General features: G+C 43.0%; 1 protein-coding gene across 2 annotated transcripts in view; it reads right to left on the reverse strand.

The window, feature by feature from the left end:
* ptpn9a (protein tyrosine phosphatase non-receptor type 9a) overlaps positions 1-21,935 on the reverse strand; it is a 40,041-nt gene continuing 18,106 nt past the window's right edge. For both annotated transcript variants that reach the window (XM_036147164.1, XM_036147162.1), the window contains exons 4-14: positions 15,627-15,716; positions 12,302-12,426; positions 11,978-12,083; positions 11,114-11,224; positions 10,632-10,948; positions 8,762-8,849; positions 7,619-7,688; positions 7,279-7,357; positions 7,040-7,190; positions 5,829-6,036; positions 1-2,754 (exon numbers count right to left, since the gene is read on the reverse strand). In XM_036147164.1, coding sequence (XP_036003057.1) covers positions 2,564-2,754; positions 5,829-6,036; positions 7,040-7,190; positions 7,279-7,357; positions 7,619-7,688; positions 8,762-8,849; positions 10,632-10,948; positions 11,114-11,224; positions 11,978-12,083; positions 12,302-12,426; positions 15,627-15,716 — 1,536 coding nt within the window. In that variant the 3' untranslated portion in view covers positions 1-2,563. The remainder of the gene's footprint in view (positions 2,755-5,828; positions 6,037-7,039; positions 7,191-7,278; positions 7,358-7,618; positions 7,689-8,761; positions 8,850-10,631; positions 10,949-11,113; positions 11,225-11,977; positions 12,084-12,301; positions 12,427-15,626; positions 15,717-21,935) is intronic.

A 21,935-nucleotide genomic window follows, 5' to 3' on the forward strand; every position in this document is an offset into this window, starting at 1 on the left:
TAAGATACACGCTGACATAGTTTGTGTTTATTACAGTATAGCATGAATCAATGCACAACGAAATACCATACAGAGTGGAAACATAATGTTATAACAGAACAAATATAAAATTAATGGTAACTGCATATTTGTATGAAAACAGTTGCTGAATATAATAGAAAAATAAAGCGGCACATTTTTGTGTCCGTCGTTGGAAGTAGAACTAATTCTAAGATCAGAGTAGGTGAAAATTCCAGGCTTTAAAAAAATTGCTTCACCGCCAGCAAATTCAATATGAACTCTGGAGTAAAGAGCGTAACACAAACGACACACAAACGGAGCTTTGTACATGTACTATAATGATGGCAATATACTGGGACATAATGAAAGCACGGACTAGTCTTGACTCTCAAGTGTCCAAGGAGGACTTGTAGGTTGTGGTTGGCACACGTTTGTGCTTGTTTAACTTGACTTTTCAAGTCGTCATTGCCGGTCTGGTTTCCCCCGTCCCGTCCTTTTCATTAGCCCCAATAAAGCGCTATGCAGATGATAACAGTAAATATCTTCATGTTTTACAGTTACAGCTTCACTAAATATACAACGAGCAACGAATCCCAGCATCACATGTTGACCATACAGTTATCTGAAGTTAACGTTCTCCTCCCATTACCACGCCGAAACGGCAGAACGCGTCGGGATTTTTTTTTTTTAAATTTGTAAAAAGTGCTAAGACACGATTTATGCATAAAAAAAAGGTATTGCACTATTCGTGAGGTCTTACACCGATTTACACTTCTGTGATAGGCACTGCCTTAAACAAGAGTCTGTGCAGTACAATGATACACAGCTAAGGCAGCCGAAAGCTTTTAATATATCAGGCAAAGTGGAAGCTTCTGGGTTTTACTGCTCCAATATCGTAGAAAAAAAAAAAAGGGAGGGTGGGGGGTGGGCAGATTTCAATTTTATGAGCAATCAGTCAAAATATGTAGCAGCCATTTGGGAGTGGTCAGGTTTCAAATCATGAGATGTGCTTTCACTCTTTTCACTTTGACAGGAAGAAAATATGCTAATTTAAAGTCATCATTTTTCGATAAATATGACATTTGGCAGCAAATGTGTGACCTAACCAACCTCTGAAAACCTCCACAATTCCTCGTGACATTCACCGTGGACTAAATACGCATTGTGCTGAACGTTTGCATTCACAAGACACTAAGGGTGGGAAAAGAAATGACCTCGTTATTGAGACGGCACAATAAAACAGGCGTTTGGTTCGAACTCTACTGGTTTAAGGAGTACATCACCCCAAAAACTGCAGTAAATTTCAGCTATACAGAAACGCTCAAGACTAAAGGGTGTTTATTTGGCCGTGAACATACGTGGTAAATTCTACAGCAGCTCTAAGAGGAAATGTTCAAGCAGTTGTTGCAATGTCAGGACAGTGTTCATGTTTAAGGTGTAATGTTGCGTTGCTTTATTAAAAGGAGCAGCAGACACACTTATTCTGAGGTGAATTAACCCTTTAAAGTCCCATCAGTGAAAAGTTAACATTTTTTATTATTAATTAAATAAAGGGAGGTTAAATACAGGGCTTTGCAAGTTTTCAACGTTGTCTCAATGTATTTTATTTGGGTTTTGTAAAGAAGACCAACACAAAGTAACCCGACTGTGAAGTAGAATTTTTTTTTTATCTAAATGGGTAATGAATGGAGCTGAATAAATGGCAGTCCTGGCAGAAAACCTGGAAGAGGTTTGAAAAGACTTGAGACTATGATAAAGGTTCATTTTCCAGCCGCACAATGACACTTAACACATGGTTAGAGCTGTAATTGAATGGTTTACGTCAATGCCCATTTGTGAGTAACTATGTCCCGGTCAATGTACAGAACTACATCCAAATGACAGTTTTTGGCAATAATTGCAAGTCAATGTTCAAAGATGCTCTCTGTTCGATCTGACTGACCTTATACTATTTAGCAAAGACAAAACAGGAGAGTTTTCAGTGTCTAGATTTACAAAGCTGGCAGAAAAATAGCCCAGGCGACTTACACATGACAACGCAGTGAAAACTGCTTCTACAACTGGTGATAAATACAAAGCCATGCTCGACCTTTTCGATGTTGACTTGTCAACAACGTTGAACAACATGCGTGCTTTTCCTTCCACTTCACAATTATGCGCCACTTTGTGTTGGTCTACCAAATGAAATTGCAAATGCATTGAGCCTAGGGCAGTAATGTGGCATGTGAAAAAGTTTAAGGATATGGATGGAGACTTTTGCCTCACTGTTCTGCCAGTGACAAAACTGAGCAATTCACGCACACCGATGCATTTTCTGCATATTCTCAACAAACTCATAACATCACATTGTTGACAGCCACAGTATCATCACAGATCATTCGCGATCAAGGCTTTAATCTTTAATGCATTTACTTGGTTTGCAAACGGGTTATGGCGACGTGTCAAAAAGCTCGTCTTTAGTCAGGAGGCTACTTTCTCCAGCCGGCTGGTCCTCCAACTTGGCTGCAGGGTCAGCAGTCTGACAGCAGAAATGTCGAAGCTTGTCCCGTCGTTGGGCAGGGCTTTACTGATTGGACGGGAGCAGGCCCTGTCTCTGGGCGTGTTCCAAAATGGCGTTGTAGCAGAAGTAGTACTGCTCTGGGGTCTGAATGCTGAAGGCCCTCTGTGTTCTCATGCGACGCACCGTCTGAAACACGTTGAGAGAGCCGACATCTTGGAGCTGAGACAGACAGATGTCCAAGGCACAGAAGGTACCTGTCAACAACAGGGATCAGTTAGAACACACAAACATACATACATACTCTGACCTTTGCTACCAAATTCACATAAGCTAATGTCTTAGCAATGAGTTAATCTCATGCTACACTATGCAAAGGCACTGTCTGCCCCAATGAAGGATAATTTCATCTCAACAGGCTGAATTCTAGGAGTGGCTCCAACTGACAGCAGGCTGACCTTCATGTTTAATTCAGGTGATATATATCTGACCACTTGGAGGCACTTATAAGCAATGAACCTCAATGTTCAGTATTTGCCTTTTAAAGGGGATATATAATGCAAAATAAATGTTTTTAGCCCTTAAATACATTTTGCTGTACACTTTGAGTTTATAAGAGTGTAGAAAATTTTAATTTAGTTTCTACAGCTTCATAGATATCTTTATATTCTGTTTGAGTCATATTTTTCAAGCTGTTTGGTTTTCTCTATTCTCTATTACGTTTTTTGAACAATTACATCACAGTATTTGCTGCGGCACTGCCAAACAACGTCACAGATTTCTGGCTTACTAATTCAGCCATTTTTCTATTGTAGTCCAAGCCCAGGGATGCAGTGGGTTCGAGTGGATAAGTGAAAATGTTTGGTTGTTGGGTGTATTAACCTACAGAATTCATTACACCATACTACGGAAATGGCATCATTTGAAAAAAAAAAAAATGAAAAAAAAGAAAGAAAATCCAGGAAAGAAACTGGAGCAGGTTAAATTAGCAAAGATGCTTGAAAGAAATGAGAAAGAAATGGGTGGAGTAGAGAAAGTTTGCGCAAACTTAAACGACGCTCTTTGAAGGGGCCACGGTAATGACACAGAATCAAGCAGAATGGTTTGCAAACGGCCCCTGTACAGCCCTATCCCATCTATGAGATGACATATAGTATGTTTGTGTTTTTGGAAGTGCTCAGAGCACACAGAACATTAAAGGTTACACCATAAGTATATAAATAACCTGCTTTATCAATTCAAACTAATGTTAATCCATACAGGCTGACCAGAAAAGGAAAAACATTTCAGGAGAGAGTCTATGTTCTAAGTTAAAAGGATAACTTTTGTTTAAATTTATACCCTGTTTCCTGTTCTGTTTCTACATTAATATATATAGCAAATTTTTACAAGCTCAAGAAAAATACAAATAAGTTGAGTAATGTACGTACTGTGTTTGTGTGTGTTTACATTGTATTTGTATTGTAACACTTTAAATCAGGGGTGTCAAACATACAGCCCGCGGGCCGTTTCCGGCCTTCCAAACAATTTAGTCCGGCCCGGTGGCTAAATGCATTGTCATTATTCAAACAAATATATATATATATATATATATATATATATATATATATATATATATATATATATATATATATATATATATATATATATATATATATATATATATATATATATATTTTTTTTTTTTTTTTTTTTTTTTTTCCCCAGTGTCCTGTCTGGCAATGTGGCAATAAGAATTGTTGTCTTAATGCCAAAAAGAGCTCATCAGATTTGACTTTCATAAGTAGAGCAGTACTGCTTTTGCCATAGTGCTCCGCTTGATTTATGAATGTGAATAGTTTGATTATGATTCATGCGGGGATATCTCAAATGATATGGACACTACAATGGGACAGTAGGAGAGGAAAAGAAGAACATTAAGAACAAAAGAAAAGGTGAAAGATAGAGGAGATAAAAGGAAGAGAATGATAAAACAATTATTGAAAAAAACATCCTTTGTTTAATTGAAAATCTGCAGTTCCTATATTGTCCAGGAGGGGCGCTGTGTTTTAATCAGCAGATGGTAGCGTTGAGCTTCAGATGTGGAAAATTGATTTTAAATCATTTCTTAATTATTATCTGTTTGATGTATGTTGTCATGCAGGACAGTGTTTTTAAGTTCCAAAAAATGTAAATAAATGTTTTTCAACAATTGTACAATCACTGTGATCAGTTCTTATGCATAATTCACAAGTAAATGTTTAACTGAGTAAAAGTATTGTTGAAATTGCACATACTTTTCTTAAAAACACTGAGGTTATTCATAATGTATTGTGTAAATGTGAAATTCATTTAATATAAAAATCAACAACAAGTCCACATTTTTTAGTTCTATTTAATCTTGCAATGAGTTTACTCATGTGGCCCTCTTGAGATCAGATTAAGCTGAATGCGGCCCCTCAACCAAAATGAGTTTGACACCCCTGCTTTAAATACTATAATGTTCATTATTGTTGGGGTTGTTGTCAGCTGTGGCCATGGAGCTCAGGCAGAGGGACAGTATAATGCCTGTCACAGGAGTGAAGAGGAGGAGGGAGAGACAGATGAGGAGGAAGAGGGGAAAGAGGAGGAGAAGAAGCAGGAAAGTGGAACAGGAACCATGTAAAAACAGTGGCAGGTTCAGGTACAAGGCAGAGTGGGTAATAGGTCTTTGCATAGAACTATATTAAACCTTTTGCGATACGAGGATTGTAATCCAAACCAAGGCTTTTCACATCTATTTTCAGTTTATAAAAGGTTTGCTACACATGTAGCTTATCATAAAAATTTAAGCGTACATTAAGGAAAAAAAACTAAAGCTATACCCTAAAATACAAGCTAGACCTGAAATGTATAACTTTTCAGTCTGTTTTATTATTAAATACATACACACGTAGTTTTAGTTGTTGAAAAAGGCGTTTTATACTGGAAATAAAGTCAAAATTATGTTTCATCTAGCATCCGTCGAGCGGCTGAATAAAAGGCCTCTCCAAACCAAGCCTAAAAGTATTTTTCATTAGATGATTTTGGGCCCATGTGAAAAAACGTTTGGAGTGTACTGTTCAATGCCTTTGGTCCCAATGAACGTGCACTGTATGAAACAGTAGAGCATCAAAGCAACACCTGACTTTGCAAAATGCACTTCACTTTCCCCACGTCTAGACCCACTAAGCGTGTTTTCTGACACTCGTGAGCACACCTGGCATGGCAGAAAAACAGTGTGACCGCAGCTGTAACAATTTCAGATCACGATCTTAGAGGAAAGTACAAAAAATTGTGACATCATGGGAAAAACACAACCTCATGGTCTTACCTGTTCTCCCAATCCCTGCACTGCAGTGGACCACAATCGGCGGTCCCAGTGGGTGGCCGGTCCACTGAGGGCCCAAAGCCTTCACCATTTTCCTCTGTTGTTTCTTCACAGCACCCAGGAAGTCGATGAGAGTCACCGCTGACGTGGGGACGCCGTAGTCCGGCCAGCTGAGGTACTGGAAGTGACTCACGTGTCTCTGCTCACACGTCTGAACAGATGACGCAAATAAAAACATCGATATGCTTGCGATACATCAGCTACACGCTGTGTTTGAAAAAATTAACGTTATTTTAAAGAATAAATGAGATTCAAATCAAATGCAGCACAGATGGACTTGAGCAACAGCGCTAATGATTGAGTTATAAAAGCAAAAGCTCATTTAAATACGTTTCAAGACATTTTATAATTCAAGTTGGCCAAATCGCACTGTGGGCTTGAACAAAATAAGGAAAGTTTGGAGGGCAGAAGAAAGAAGCAGGCTTCCGAGCTATCTGTCACAGATCTTCAAGAAAGTAAGCAAAGAACTGACACAGGAGAGGCGCCTTCCAGTTATTCCACTGTATGCTTAGTTTTCAGTTCACAACTCTCCTTGAAGGATCTTGTTGGTGCTGAAATACCACTTTATATCTCAAACATTGTTATTGTTCGTACTTTATGGATTTCACTAAAGAGAACAATGTAACATATTGCTATCAACAAAAGATCCAACTTAAAACAGGATCTTTCGCTGAGTCATCTGTCAGGTGTCAAAAGCACTGGTCCATCCCTTGACTTTAGGTGTTCTTTTCCCTGCCTGAATGAGTTACAGAGTTAAGGGGTTTAAATAAAACAGACCCAACAAAAACCTTACTCGGAAAACGACAATGGGCTGAACGTAAAATGACATAAAAAGCAGCCAAACTTTGAAAGACCCCCATAAAGACTACAGATCTATTTCTCAACAATATGTCAAAGCTCCAGGTGCCTGGTAATCTTTCCTATTGGTTCACTAAACATGCACTATTAAAACATTTTTTTTTTTAAATCTGGTTCTTAGTCAAAGGCAGCTTGATGTGTATAAGAAACAATATATGTCCATGCATCCTTTTCCTAGGCTCCACTTTGTGTTGGTTTTTTACATAAAACCTTAGTAAAATAAATGAGTTTGTTTTCAAGGCGCTGTTTGTGTGCTGCTTAGTTAAAAGACTTAAAACCAAAGGGGAGGGCTGTACCTCAGTGTTGTGCAGCTCCAGAGTGGTGTGGTTGTAGTGGGTATGGTGGTCCACCCTCTGGTTGACCACTGCTATGTGGCCGTAGACCTCCTGTCCCCCTTCCTCCAGGGGCCAGTACTGTCCACACTTCCTCCGACTGCCCTCATCTGTCCTGCGGCACAGAGACACGGCGCGCTTTAATAACAACCAGCTCGAGCCAACTTTATGAACACAGGGGGACCTGGGACCCTTTCCATTACCTTGTTGTCATGACGATCAGAAGGGCGTTTTGTTCCCAGACCATTCTCCAGAAGTCACCATAGGTCCTTTCCAGTGGTCCTGTGAAAAACAGGAGAGCTGATAACGTGTTCTGTGACAAGCTGGTGGGGGAAAGTCGACGTGGACGGCGCCGGCAAAACACTGAACACACCACTGAACTGAGATTAATGGCCGTGATCACAAATCCTCCAAAACAATGTCAGAAATGAAGCTATGAGCACAATCACTATCCAACAGATAAATACAGACTAAACAGCTTTTGAACCAGTATGCATGAATGGGATCAGAAACACTGTACTTCAAAATGTCCAGCAGTCATACCTTGAGTACCAATATATGCGCTCTTCTGTTTGTAGCCGTCCATGAAGCTTGCATTGATGTAGTCTGATCTCTGAAAGAACAGCAAAGCTCGTTTTTCTAACATATCGCCATTGGTCCGATAAGTAGAACAGCCAAAGTTTCTTTCCATCTTGAAGCCGACCCCCTAACCTTCCATCTTCAGGAAGGTTAGGGGGTCGGCCATGTGGTATTTGCTTGGTCGGGTTACAGCGGCAGTGACACAGCGCAGGATTTTGGGGCGTTTAACTGAAGCAGAGAAGCAACGTCTGTAGGGTAGGGCTGATTCCCATCTAGGATCGGACTGTTCCTGAACAGAGCCGTGTTTCTCTGCCTCTCGTGAGACCCACCTCCGTTCATGAAATCCATTCCACAGTTAGACGCCAGCTAGCACAGGCGCATAGAGGAGCTTGAGCACTGTCTGTACACCAAAACAAGCCACGCCTCTCTCTATCTCCCCTCCAGCACTCGGCATCCATTTCCTTATTTCCCCTCCTGGCCCATCGGCTCATATGAGCTTATTTGCAAAGGATAAATACACAGAACATCATCACCTTTTGGAGGAACACGTCTGGTGAAGAAGTAAGTAACTCATAACTTTATAATGCTGTTAGTAAGAGAGCGTTTTGGTCCGATGGGCGTGCTCTCCGCCCATTTTTCGCCTGGCGGTGGCATTTTATCGGCAGGGAGGGGGCAGCCGTTCACGTGCACGTACGTGCAGGCGCGGCCGGCCCGGCTATGTAAACAAGAGATTGGGGAACAACACAGTGAGATAGTGTGTGACGTTTAAACATAGCCCATCTAAAAAGATACCTTCTTCACAGAACTATTTTTAGTTATTTCCATCTAAAATGACGAAACTTCGCTTATTGCTCTTTTAACCAAACATCTGAACTTAATGTCATCAGCATCATTGTTTGTTCAGTGTTGAAAGGATAGCAAAATAAATATATGTAGAATAATAGTAAATTGCAGCCATAACGGCGATTTTGATATGGAATGTCGATATTGGCCCAAACTGTCATATCGGAGCGTCCCTAGATCGAAGCTTTGTTTTGTTTTTTCAAAAGAGATGCTGAAAGAGAGCAGCAGTTTCTCTCTTTCAGCCTGAACTGTTGAAGACCTTACCTCGTTTCTGCAGGGTTTTAAACGAACTCTTGTTTGATCAAGGCACAGCACGTCTCCATAGCGATTCTTCTCCTGATTGTAGGCCGCTCTGTGGAGCACACGACACCAAAGCTCACTACTGACGCCTTCTGCTTCTCACGTGTAAGTACAGTGCCCTACAACAGGATTCATATCACGTTTTGTGCACACTTAGTTGGTAATAAGTTGGTGGAGTGGGAGGAAATAAAGAGCAGCTTTACAAGTAAAATTTCATTTAGATTGAAGCTCTTTGATCTAAACCATATGGTAGGTCGTTATCCTAATGTAACGTAAACCTCTGTGGGTTTTGCCTCCTCAGACAGGTATTTTTGGTCCAGGATTATCCTGTATATAACTCCATCAATCCATCTTCCCATCAACTCTAACCAGGGTCAGAGGGTGAGGCGAAGTGTTGGGCTTCTGCCACACACAATGTTTTGTATATATGCCAAAAAAAGTAGGATCTGTGATTATTAGCTTTCTTCTTGCCACTCCTCCATACAAACCATATATGGGGACTGCCTGACTAAAAGTTGTCCTGACACAGATTCTCCCCCCTCAGCAGCTCCTCCAGAGTAGCCTTGGCTGCTCCTCGGGTTAATGCCGTCCCTGCCTGGCCAGTCGCTTTACGTGAATGCTCACGTGCTGCTAGTCTTGCACTTGGGCTATTCTCTTTCTATCGACAGGCTACAGACTTGGAACCCTGGAAATTGTTCAGTAACCCAACCCCGCTTTTAACTAACCTGACTCCGCCAGATGTATTTGCTCCGCATATCCATCTGGAAACCTTCCGTTGAAGTAATTTTGGGAAGGGGCGAAAATACTGGTTAGCTGATTGGCCTATGTTGGTGATAGACGGGCCAAATAAACCAATCAGATCAACGAAGCATATGACGTACTCGTCAACATGCTTCGTCGCCGCTCTGTTACGAGCGACGACGAAAACACAACCACAAGCCAAGCTACTCTTGCTGCTGCAGGTAAAGGCTCGTTAGCTCAGCAAAGAAACACTCTGTAATTCCGATAAAACTTAGCCACGCTAACGCTAGTTTCATCGGCTGAGGCCGCCATGTTCTTTAGACTGAACTGTCGCGCTTCCCGTTGCGTCACACCTCAACCCGCCTCAAAGCCAACGCTGATTGGACGTTCGTTTGGTGAACGGCTCCAAATTTTCTTTAACGGAGAGTAGCCAGACTGATCTGCGAGTGAAACCTTGAAAGCTCGCGAGATCAGGATGGTCTCACGAGGCTAGCTTTTAACCTCTTCACAACTTTCTCTCTGTCGAACACACACACACACACACACACACACACACACACACACACACACACACACACACACACACACACATACACTAACACGTTTCATTTTCCTTCCATACGTAAGGCGCCACTTTGGCCTGGTCTGCCACACAAATTCCCAAATGAATACACTGACATTTGTGCCTGCAATGATTACAAAGTTCAGAGGTACAACAGTTCAGAAATAAGACAGCAGCCATCAGTTGTCATGGTTAGGATCGTACACACGTTGGCAGTGAAAGGGGTTGAAGGAAGTGGGAAAGCTAACCTCTAATCTCTGAGGTGACTGTCTGTCTCACTGGACTCATCTCATTCACAATTTGAAAAGCGTTTTTTTTTTTTTATACCGAGCTAACTGTTATTACTGCTATTCAATTATTTGTAATATCATGCAGCTTCTGATACAATATTTCTAAGGAGCAGTGGGCCGTATTATTTGAACGTCTTTCTAAGTCCCGTCCTGCGCTCCTCTAAATGACAGAATAGCTTTAAGCACGTCCCTAAAACTGCAGCCAGCCTTCCTGGCGGGCCGCCTGCTGCTCCACACTCACTGTGCACAGTGGAAGGTTCCAGGAGGCGCCTCCCTGCGCAGCTCCTCGTACTCCTGGTAGACGCCCGAGCGCTGCAGCCTGCCCAGGTGCGCCAGCAGCTCCTGCGGCCGCATGGACTCGGGCCCGGGCACGTGGATGGACGAGTCTTCCACGGGGATCCCCACCAGCTCGTCCACGGGGTCCACTCTGCCGTTCTGGCCCGCCAGGAGCTGCTGGTTCCAGCCGGACGCGTCCAGGGGCAGCAGGCCGCCGAGGTGCTGGGGGAGGCAGTCTCTGGGGAGGTGCTGACGCAGCTCGGCCAGTTTTACCATCTGAACCTGGAGTCGGATGAGATGGGAGTCAGGGGGAAAACTGGGGGGGTAGTAGCGATCGTGCGTAGGGGAAATAATACGAGGGCAACAACGCTCCAGGAGGATCCGTAAGCTAAAATGCTTCACGTGTCACAGGGAGCTGCAGGGAGAAGCCAGAGAATGAGCCTTTACCCGCTCCCTCAGTTTCTCCTTCAGCAGCAGGCTGAGCAGATTGTAGGGGACTCGAAACCACACAGGGGCCCCGACGATCAACACCTTCTTCAGCCTGGCAGGAAACGCCCCCTGGTGGACACAGAAGCACACTTTCTATTAAAAGCATTTTCTGGACAGAGTGAGTGCTAATTTGTATGGACGAAGCCACAAAATCATTATTTTATCATTTGGGTTCCTTAGAGCTCGCTTTGCTTCAGTCCATTGTTCTTAATCAAAAAAACAAGCTTCCACCTTAGAATATGGAAACAAGTGTGTGTGAGAAAGAGACTGGTGTGGTATAATTTACTGAAAGATGGCATGTAAGATTGAAGTGTGTGATTTATAGATGAAATAGTTATGTAGTTGATGCTTTCACTTCGTCATTTGGGGCAGTTTGGCTTTGTAAAAATTGGGAGGTGTTTGTTAAACTGGCAACGTAGAAGGAAAATTAGAGATGCACAGCAAAATGAACTGATTTCAAGTTAATCAGCCCTGACCTTACAGTCATACTAAAAGATCTGCTCTTTTTCTGATCTGTGAACGCACCATACTAATTGCAACTGGATTTTTCTTATTAAAAAATAGAAGGTAAAACCCTTTTTCTAGGCTTGAAAAAACCCATGGCTTCGTTTTATCGCAGTTCTTAAAGAGATCTCTGAATCTGCTACAGTGGCTATCACAAGGATAAAACGTTTCATAAACCAGACATCGAAAACTGGCTTCAAGATTCTGATCTCTATTAGAAATCATATTATTTCTACCAGTGAGATAGGCTCAAATCCGCCCCCTGCCCTACTTTGTACATGGGCACCTTCTACCGAGGACATCTGAACACTTTCCCACCTTGAGCAGGTTGAGGATCTTCTTGCTCAGGTCCAGCTCAAAGTTGGTGTAGTTAGAACCTGCCATGTCGTAGATGAACACCAGGCCATTCCTCTGGGTCTCAAAGCTGAAGGAAAAAACATACGGTGTATCAGATGGTTAGGCCAGCGGACTTAAACAAGCCGACAGAGAGCAAATAGAAATCTTTGGCAATTACGGTTTTAGGATTCAAATCAAGAAAAAACATAACTTCCAGAAAAGTGTGTGGAACAATCCAGAACCATCTGAAAGGATTGTGTTGATCAGACTAGATTATAAGCAATAATTCTGGGGTTGTGTGCTCACCTTTCTACAGCCCGATCCAGAAGGTAGAAGAGAGCCTGGAGCACGACGTGGTTCCCGGTTTTGTTGGGATGATGAAGTTTGGCTGTGTACAGGGCGATGGAGGCTCCTGTGGGGTCCCGAACGCTCTACATATGGAGAATATCAACAGGTTATTTAAAACGGGGAATCTCCGATGAGTTCCACTTTCTATATCCTGCCTTTCAAAATTAGCATTCTGCATTTGTATTCAGCCCCTGGGAGTCTGGACTTTGCGAAAGCCAACACGTTTTCCCTTCAACACTTTCCCGTATTTAGCCCCACCCGTCCTCCCAGTCCCAGCTGAAGAAAAGCACGATGCTGCCACCAACTCGTGTAACGCAGGGTTGAAGTGTTCAGTCTGATGCAGACAGACCAAAATGTTTCGTTTTCATCTCATCTGACCAGAGCGCGTTCCAGATGTTTGTTGTGTTTCCTACATGGCAGGTGGCAAACATCACTTCCTGTTGGCTTCTAGCTTTCTATCAACGGCGACTGTTCTGTAGACGCCAGATCTGTGAAGTGCACGACTAACGATCCTCCCCACCTGAGCTGTGGATCTCCACAGCTCCTCCAGAGTTACCGTGGGCCACCATGGCTGCCTCTCTCATCCATTCCTCTCCCTGTCAGCTTGTGCAGACGGCCACGTCTGGTAGACTCTCTGCGTGACGGACTGAACGGAGGTGTAACATGCAGGGGTGTGTGGCTGTCAGAGAAACGGTGGGGAAGTTCAGGGGGAGTGAATACTTTTTTTGCCCGACACTCTTGGTACAGCAGTAACAGCAGAGCTACGTTTTGCATTTGCTCCGCGGTCAATGACAGCGTACATGAAATATGGCCACCAGCGGCGTTCTGTTTGACGTTTATCCACAACCTGAGTGAAAGCCTCGCAGAGCTGAAGTGTGGGAGAGCGACCACAGGGGGGCGCCAGGGTTCGCAGAGCGGGGAGAGGTCGGTCAACAGCTCAGCAGGCCCAACGCTCACCATCAATAAAGATCCTGCTGGTGGCACGGCTCCCTTTTATTCTCTTTTCCAGACGCCAGGCTTCTCTTTCTTCCCGTCACTTCACAGCCTAAACCTGCCGGTGGGAGGTGGACCTGCAGGCCCTGCCGACCAGAGACGCACCGGAACTGTCCTTTGTACGCAAATAGGCCTGTCCATGTTCTCCGGCACGAGGGCTAAAAATACATCAGACAGGATATGAATCCTGCTGCTGAGGCTGGAGGACTCCCACGTCAGACCAGAGGATGTGTAGCATCAATGCCGCTCTGGCACGTCGGTTTGGAGGGGGGGGGGGGGTCAGGAAAAGTGGGAGTGAAGGCTTGAATTATGTCTGCTTTCGTTAGCTTTGTGTCTGCGTGTGCGTGATGATGGGGAGTTTGACAGAATCATAGTTCACAGCTGAGATCAGCCGACGACTTAAAACTAGTGGGAGCATTACGTGGATCTTAAAATCATGCAGGATCAGAGTGGCAGTGGAGTGGCAGCGGCTACACCCTCCTCATAAAGGCAGACGGAGGTAAACCTGCACGGCGTTGTGTGCTGAGGCTCCCACTGGAGGGACAGGTTGGCCAGCTAACGGATTGCTTATTGCACGGGGAGACGGCGCTGCATTCACAAACCCAGCTGCAGGTCGCTGGGTGTGACCCGCCTGCTGTTCATCATGTAGAAACTGAAATTTATTTTTTTTATTATTTGGCTTCCGGGAACAGTAAAGTTCAGAAAGTCGACACATTTTTTTATTTTTTTTTTGGAAACAGATTGCTGTTAAGAGCTGCATCCGAATACCCTCACCATGCTGCTGTAGAGACGATCTCTCTTCCCCTGCACTGGCAGGCTCCATCCCAATGTCCTTAACGGTAGCTCCTAGCTCTACTACTAACTCTGTCGTGGGGAGGACAGGAGCTTCAGCCTGCGGTGCCGACTTCTGACAACTTTTAACTCTGACGTCATTACGTGACGGAAACACACATGGATGATGAGAGTCAAATCCGGCAGCCTTCCGAAAATGAACTACAAAGCGCGCAGTCTCTTCTCGTTCGTTTATTTCCGTGAGGTGGGCTGTGCTGATACGTCGTGTCACGCGAAGGATTATGGGATACCTTAAGGCTTCTTAGCGCCATCAAGGGTCGTTGTGGGGTACCTGGGCTAACCTAGCCTCAGGAGAAGCATACAGGCTTCCTTTCCTACCCCCTTACCTCCTTACAGCACTTATAATGGCGCTGATGCACTTCCACTTTGGCTAAAGAGTCCTTAGTCAATAAGGGTGTTCGGATGGAGCCTAAGTGTTAAACAAGTCTTAGAGTGTACCATATGAGAGTGCTCTACGATGTAAAGTGCACGCAAAAATATTCCCACCCCTGCAATTTGATGGACCAGCTGCAATTCTACAGCATTTTATTGGGATTTTATGTCGAGGATGAACACGAGGCAGTGCGTAATTACGAAGAGAAGGGAGGAAAAAATGAATTGTTTTGATCCCCCTAACAGCATTTCAAATGGCACCTCGATAGTTCCACGGTGTTCTGTGAAGGCCTCAGAGGTTTGTTAGAGAACAGCAGTGGTCATGAAGAACAAAGAGCAGCTCTGCAAACAGAGGAGAAAAGGTGTGGGGGAACTTAAGGCAGGGTGAGCTTCTTCAGGCATTAGGTTACATATATATATATATATATATATATATATATATATATATATATATATATATATATATATATATATATATATATATATATATATATATATAAAAAAACGATCCAATACTTTAAACCATCTCACAGATCAGTGTTCAATTATCTGAAATCAGTTTCAGATGATTCAGTTTAGACTTTCCCCTAAACTGCCAGGCGGGACGAGGAGAGCATTCAGCAGCTCACAGTAACTCTGGAGGAGCTGCAGAGAGGCACGGCTCAGCTGGGAGAACCCGCCTAAAGGACCCGGCCTTTATGGGAGAGTGGCAAGGAGGTGGAAGACTCTGTTCTGGTCATGGAAACTTAAACCTGAACACTCCCCGATCCTGGCACTTGACCTTCGGCACAATAACCCTAAACCTACAGCCAGAGTGACAACGGGATAGTTTAGATCAAAGCATTTTCATTTGGCCCCCACCAGCATCCAGACCCACATCCAGTTGAGGATCTGACAATGAATGATCACAGAACATCTCCACCTAATCGGACTGAGCTCGAGGACAGGACAAAAAACGTAGCTCTTACCCTTTGTGAATAATCCATGGCAGAAGCGTTTGATTTAAAGAGACAGTGAATGTAAAGGAGATGCCAAAGAAAGAAGGAACAGAAAGCAACGTTCTTACCAACACTGTAAATTTTCCACTGAGCAGCTCCGAGCGCAGGGGCTCCTCCTGAGGCTGGAGTCGGACAATTCCTTCTTTAAGACGCGTTTCCTGCAGACAAACAGATCAAACAGCAGGTGAATTCCTCAGTGGGAACAATGGAGTCGCTCGTCTGACGTTCCGGGAAGACTGATGTTATTTCTAGCTAGCTCTTAGAAACCCCGTCGCGTTCGTGTGGAGGTTCCCCCAACTTCATCTTTTAGGGGCTATTTTAGCTTTCATGCCTATAAAAAGATAAAAAACAAAGATTATCTAACCATGGATAGAAAAAAAGTGAATATTCCTGGAGTGCTTTTATAAAACCCTGGAGGTTCTGCCATCTGGAAAATTAGAACTATTGGAAATGAACTTAAGATAGAAAGAAAGCACGATTTATCATGACTTAAAAGAGATCCTGGCATTGCAGAAAGTTTGATTTCATTAATTTCTTCCGTTGAAGGAGAAGAACTAATTTCACCCAGCAAAATGCAGATGATCTGTGCTTGTATTCACCAACATTCCTGAGACCAAATGGAGCTCTCAGTGACGCAAATTTAGGGGGAAAACATCCTGACTTCTAAGATTTCCTTAGAATTTTACCTCGGTAAGATAAAGGTTATTCACAAAGTCTCTCAGTAACTTAATGGAGCTCCTAAAGTGACAAAATGTTAGGAGTAGGAAGAAGGACTTTCAGTGAGCCTAAGAGTGTCTGAAGCAGGAAAGATGGTGTTGAAGCAGAGAGAGCTGATTGGCTGATCTGCCGCCTAAACAGTGGAGGAAATGAGCACATAAACCTATTTCATAAATCAATTATTAATATGTAGGTAAGATGAACTTTATCAAATTACTTAAGTTTCAACTTCTAGAGGGCCGACGCGAGTGGACGGGTTGAAGGCAGCTCTAACTAACGTTTTATTGAGGATAAATAAATAATGGGTAAAATGTTGGATAATCATGAAATCTATATATCATATATATATATATATATATATATATATATATATATATATATATATATATATATATATATATATATATATATATATATATATATATATATATATATATATATATATATAACCGCTTTATACAAGCAGGCGCTCCCAGTAAAATGCTGACAGGTGAGTGCGCGTTAATATCAAATAGATAAAGTAGTAAAATGACCGGCGAGTAAACAAAACAATAAGCAAATCAAAATAATGACAAGGATGAAAACAGGGTGTGTTCAAGCATTTTAATGCTGTGTGACAATCGATTAATTTTTTCTGAGTTTCATCTTAATTCAGTGTAATCTATTGATTTCTCTCCTTTGACAGGAGCCCATTTGTGTTTGTTCCCCTTGTACTATCAACCAATCACAGCTCTTAAAAGACAGCGTCACACCTAGCAACAGGGTCAACCACGCCTCCTCACTAAGATAAAAATGTCTGTAATTTCCTCACACAGAGTGGCTCTCAGCAGCGATCTGAGTCTCTCTTAAGCTAAAACTCCTGGGTAGGAATTTTTTGGCTAAGACAGAAACTCTCTGACAATCTTTGTGAATACAGCCACTGGTCTTTACCTGCTTCTTACGTGATTTAAATCTATCCTAACATGCACAGAGATCACACACACACACCGCAGATTGAACGTAAGACTTTATTGGAGAAAGAGAAAGACAAAAAGTAAAGATGCACCACTTTTATATTTTATAAGACGCCTAAAAGCCTAGAATTTAAAAGAGGCGTTTGCATTAGAGCTGCACAATAAACTGCATATGCACCGTTACCGCAGCCTCGCCAAGAACTGCAACTTTAGAAGACAAGGAGGCGGTAAAGTCACTAAGAAGCCACAGCCAAGTTGCTTCATGGCCACAATAATCAGACTTCTTTAATCAGACCTTGTTGCTCAGATGTAACTACTCGTTATCTGAGGAGGGAGTAGATTTGCACCGACTGGCCGGTCCCTGACTCGCCACTAGTGCTGACGCCGGACATTAAGCTTTAAATGAGCTGGGGCGTAGAGGTGAGCGATTGGTCCTTCCTAAAAGATCAAAGCAGAGTATCTGCTTACTTTGACTGGGCCGTTTTAACACGTAAACGAGCTTTGATCTGAAGCGTTTCTGGTTAGGAACATTGTCCCGTTGCAGAGGCACCAGGCTCCAGCTGTTTGGAGCCTCTGAGAGGTTTTCTTCCAGGATCGCCCCGTATTTCTCTCCATCCATCTTCAACCCTGCTTCACTGTGCCTGCTGAAGAAACGTATGCCCACAGCACGATGCTGTCATCACCATGTTTCACCCTAGTGATGCCGTACCCATGCTGATGTGGAGGTTTCCTTTCGTCCACATATACTGTTTATTTAATTTGGGTGTCACCTGATTGCTTGGTACTGAACTGCTTGGCTTTCTTCTTGCCTGTCTTCTATAAAGGCCAGATTTGTGGAGCACACAGCTAATAGATGACACCTGCTCTAGATGCACTGCAAAAACGGACGTAAAATGTTCTTAAAATTCTATTTTTTTGTCCTTGATTTGAGCAGGTAGATTATATATCTGCCAATGGAATGAGTATTTTGTACCCTAAAATAAGATAACTAGACATCCTGCACTTGAAATGAGACGATGGAGATGAATTGTTCCTGTTTTAAGTGCAAAAATCTTATTCCATTGGCAGATCATCTTATTTACCTGCTAAAATCAAGGACAGGTACACTCATTTTAAGAAAAGTTTACTTATTTTTAGTTCCGTTTTTGCAGTGTGCCTGGAGCTCCTCCAGAGTTACCACGGCTCTTTCCGGTTGAAGCGCCTGCCAGTTTAGGTGGAAGTCTGCAGCTGTGCCACTCTTTCCTTCTTCAGAAGACGGATCAGACGGCGCTGTGCTGGATGTTCACCACTTCTCCGCAACCGTCTCCCTGACCCGTCTGCTGTGTTCCTAGGTCTTAGTGATGCTCTTTGTTCGAGGCTTTCACAGAACAGCCGGATTCAAGCCCAGATAAAGCACACGATTTATTTTGGGGTATCCGAGTAAGAGTGGGCTGAATGCGACAGCCACACGTTCGGTGTGTTCATTTTGAGAAACACGTGAAAAGCATACACCCTGTGAATGTCTGTTAGTTCCCTTTAGCTCCTCAGATCAGATTTATGTTTTCCCACGCTTACATTTGGACCCAATTTACGTTCCTACAGTATTAAACATTTATGACCCAAATGAGACCTTTATGGTTCGCCTGCGAACAGTTAAAGCCGACTGAAAAAAAAAAGATCTTGACTCAGTCAGTGCTTTGAAAATCATTCAGTAAATAGGGGCTAGAGTTTGATCAGCCTGATCCCCGGACACCTGAAGCTGTCCTCATTCACGTCGTCCACAAACTCTCATCCGCCCACAGCCACTTGTACGTTCTAAACTCGGTGCTCCTCTCCCAGGGAGGTGGTGGAGAACGCGGCAAACAAACAGGAAGAGGGGGGGAGAAAACGGCCGTTTTAGACGCACAGCTGCTGTTCATGTGTTGCGCCTCCAAATAAGAAAAATAAATCCAGAAAAAGTAAACAGAAAAAACAAAAACCACGCTCCGTTTCCATCCGTTTCTTTAATCTGACTTGTAGGACACGGTTCCTTTATGTTAATATTGTTTGACTACATGCAAAGCTGCAGGGCTCGCAATCTCCTGCGTGCCATCTCACATTTCTTTTGATAACACAAGAACTATTTGTTTATGCGCTTCGCTTCTCTGAAAAGCTAAAGAAACGCCTACACGGCGCCTCTTGAAATATCCCTCAGTGGATGAATCAGAATGAGCGTCTGTTCCTGGGAATGTTGCGTTAGTCTTTAGTCCTGTGTGGCCGTTTGCCGGGGATGGTGAGGGTATTACACATGAACTTTCCACCTTAGGGTGAACCCATTATTTTCATGTTGAAATCATTCGCCACCGTTCCTTAGGTTTGAGTTCTTCCAATCTGTCAACAGCTTCAAACGTCTTTGACTAAGTCGCCACCAAGTTTTAACCATCTGGCCTAAGTGGCCACCCTCTGAGCAAAGAGGAGTTAAGAAATAATAGTTAGGAGAGAGAACGGCAGAATTATTGTTCACGGTTTGAGCTCAGCACGGACCGAGAGGCTGCAGGTAAAGAAAGAAGACTACTCCAAAGCAGACGCCTTGAAATTTGATAGAAACCTGCAGGCAACCACAGGGAGAAGGTAAATGTTTTCTGAAGAAATGTTTTATGACCAGACATGATACAGATTGTGCTGTTTAGGCATAAGCACACACAAAAAACGTTTTAGGAGCCAAGATCAGTCTTTAAAGCTGAGTGAACTAAGGCTACGTTCACACTGCAGGTCTTGATGTTCAATTCCGATTTTTTTGTGAAATCGGATTTTTTTGCATGGTCGTTCACATTTCTAAATATATGCGACTTGTATGTGATCTCCTGTGTGAACTGAATGCGTTCAACCTAAGTGTCCCGCATGCGCACTCGAGGACGCGGTGGCGTCACACGTAGCAAGCGTCCTCAGTGTTTGCAGAAGTAAACATGGATTATAATGCTGGCGCGCATTTTGCGGTCATTAATTTATTTTCTAACCAGAGCTTTCCCTCCATTGACTGCTCTTCTCATTGTTGTCCGCTATGGGTGTCGTCTTTCTTCCCGCTTCTGCATAGCAGGACGCAGAATAGTGACGTTTGTCGAGTATCGGTGACGTTTGTCGAGTATCGGTGACGTACAGACACAGGTCGCATTTGAAAAGATCAGATACGTATCGGATTCAGGACCACATATCCAAGTGGTCTGGGTCGCATTTGAAAAAATCCAATCTGTGTTGTTCAGATTGTCATAAAAAGATCAGATACAGGTCGCATATGGGCAAAAAAAAAAAAAAAAAAAAGGGAATTGGGTCTCTTCAGGCTGCAGTGTGAACGTAGCCAAAGTAATACATGGTGGTGGCAGCATCATACTGTGGGGCTGCTTTGCCGCTAGTGGCGTGAATTTGATGGCTTAATAAGGAAGCAGTTCTAACATTTGGACAGCCTCAAGCTCAAATATACTGAGAATTTCTCAAATATGTGTCTAAAATGATTCATGGCAGAAAACGAAATATGAACTTGGCCAACTTTACTGTAATAGTGATAAAAAAATCCCATGGAAAGTTACTCCAGAAGCCTGCTGACAGCTGAACAAAGCGTGTGGTCAAAGTGCAACTCGCTAAGTGGCGTTCAAGCACTTATTAGTGTGGATGCATTTACGTATATATTTGAGTTTTCACAATGTTGGAAAAAATAAATAAAAAAGCAGCATCATCACTCCGCTCTGAAAAAAAAGGACACATTGAACAAATCCCTAGGAGCTCCAAACGACCACAGCATCCATGGCCGTTATTACTGGAAGTAAACCTCAGATCGACGTGCTACAGAGACGTCAAGTCAGTAAAAAACCTTTTTTATTATTAGGACTTTCAGTGAATGTTCGATTCTGCCGTCTGACTGCAGCCACGGAGATGACGCATCTACGTCAGCCTGTGTTTGCGGACCCTCTTTTTACGATGCCAGCCGGCATTTCCAGCCTCAGATAAGATGTTTATAAATGTAGCCGCCAACAGTCGTTAAAACGAGACAGTGCAAGCTTTTCTAAACAGCGTTTATAAACCAGCGTTAAAAACGGCAACGTGAAAGCAGCAGCAGCGCACTGAACAGCATAGTTTTATTCCAGCGCTAATCTAATTCCTAATCGATGCTGAAGACTCGCTGTTTTTTTTTTATGTTTTAGATCAACAATTGTTTACAGATTATTATTCTACAAAAACTAGAATACTACGTTTTATTAAAAGCTAACAACAAAAAGAAATACATTTTTCAGGTTGTATTTTTAAAAATTATATTTTTCTGGTCTTCATGCCAGAGGATTTAAACACCATTGAGCTATAGGAAAAAATTTCATGAATTTCTCTTTTTTTGTGTATCAGAAAAGCTTAAGAATTTTTCATTTTAAAAAAGCACAACAGGTTGAAAATATTTAAGACCAAATTCTGGTCTTCCAACAGTCAAGGCCGAACCTACCAGCCGTTTGTGTTTTTAGGGTTAGGGCACAATGACCGTCTACATTTTTGATGCGCATTAACCTTTTGGCGGTCAAACTAGCAGCAAACTTGCTTCGGCTCTGGAGATCTCTGTCTGTGGTGAACTACAAGAAGGAAGCTGAATCAAAGTAAACACTAAATCATCAGAGAGGATTTTTGAAACAGGGCCAACTAATCGGTGCTCGTCGTCGACGTAGATCCAGTGCCGGCAAGTTCAGCCGCAGCGACACGGGCTACCTCAGA

Source organism: Fundulus heteroclitus, chromosome 2 (assembly GCF_011125445.2).
Source record: "Fundulus heteroclitus isolate FHET01 chromosome 2, MU-UCD_Fhet_4.1, whole genome shotgun sequence".
NCBI classification, from domain to species: Eukaryota; Metazoa; Chordata; class Actinopteri; order Cyprinodontiformes; family Fundulidae; genus Fundulus; species Fundulus heteroclitus.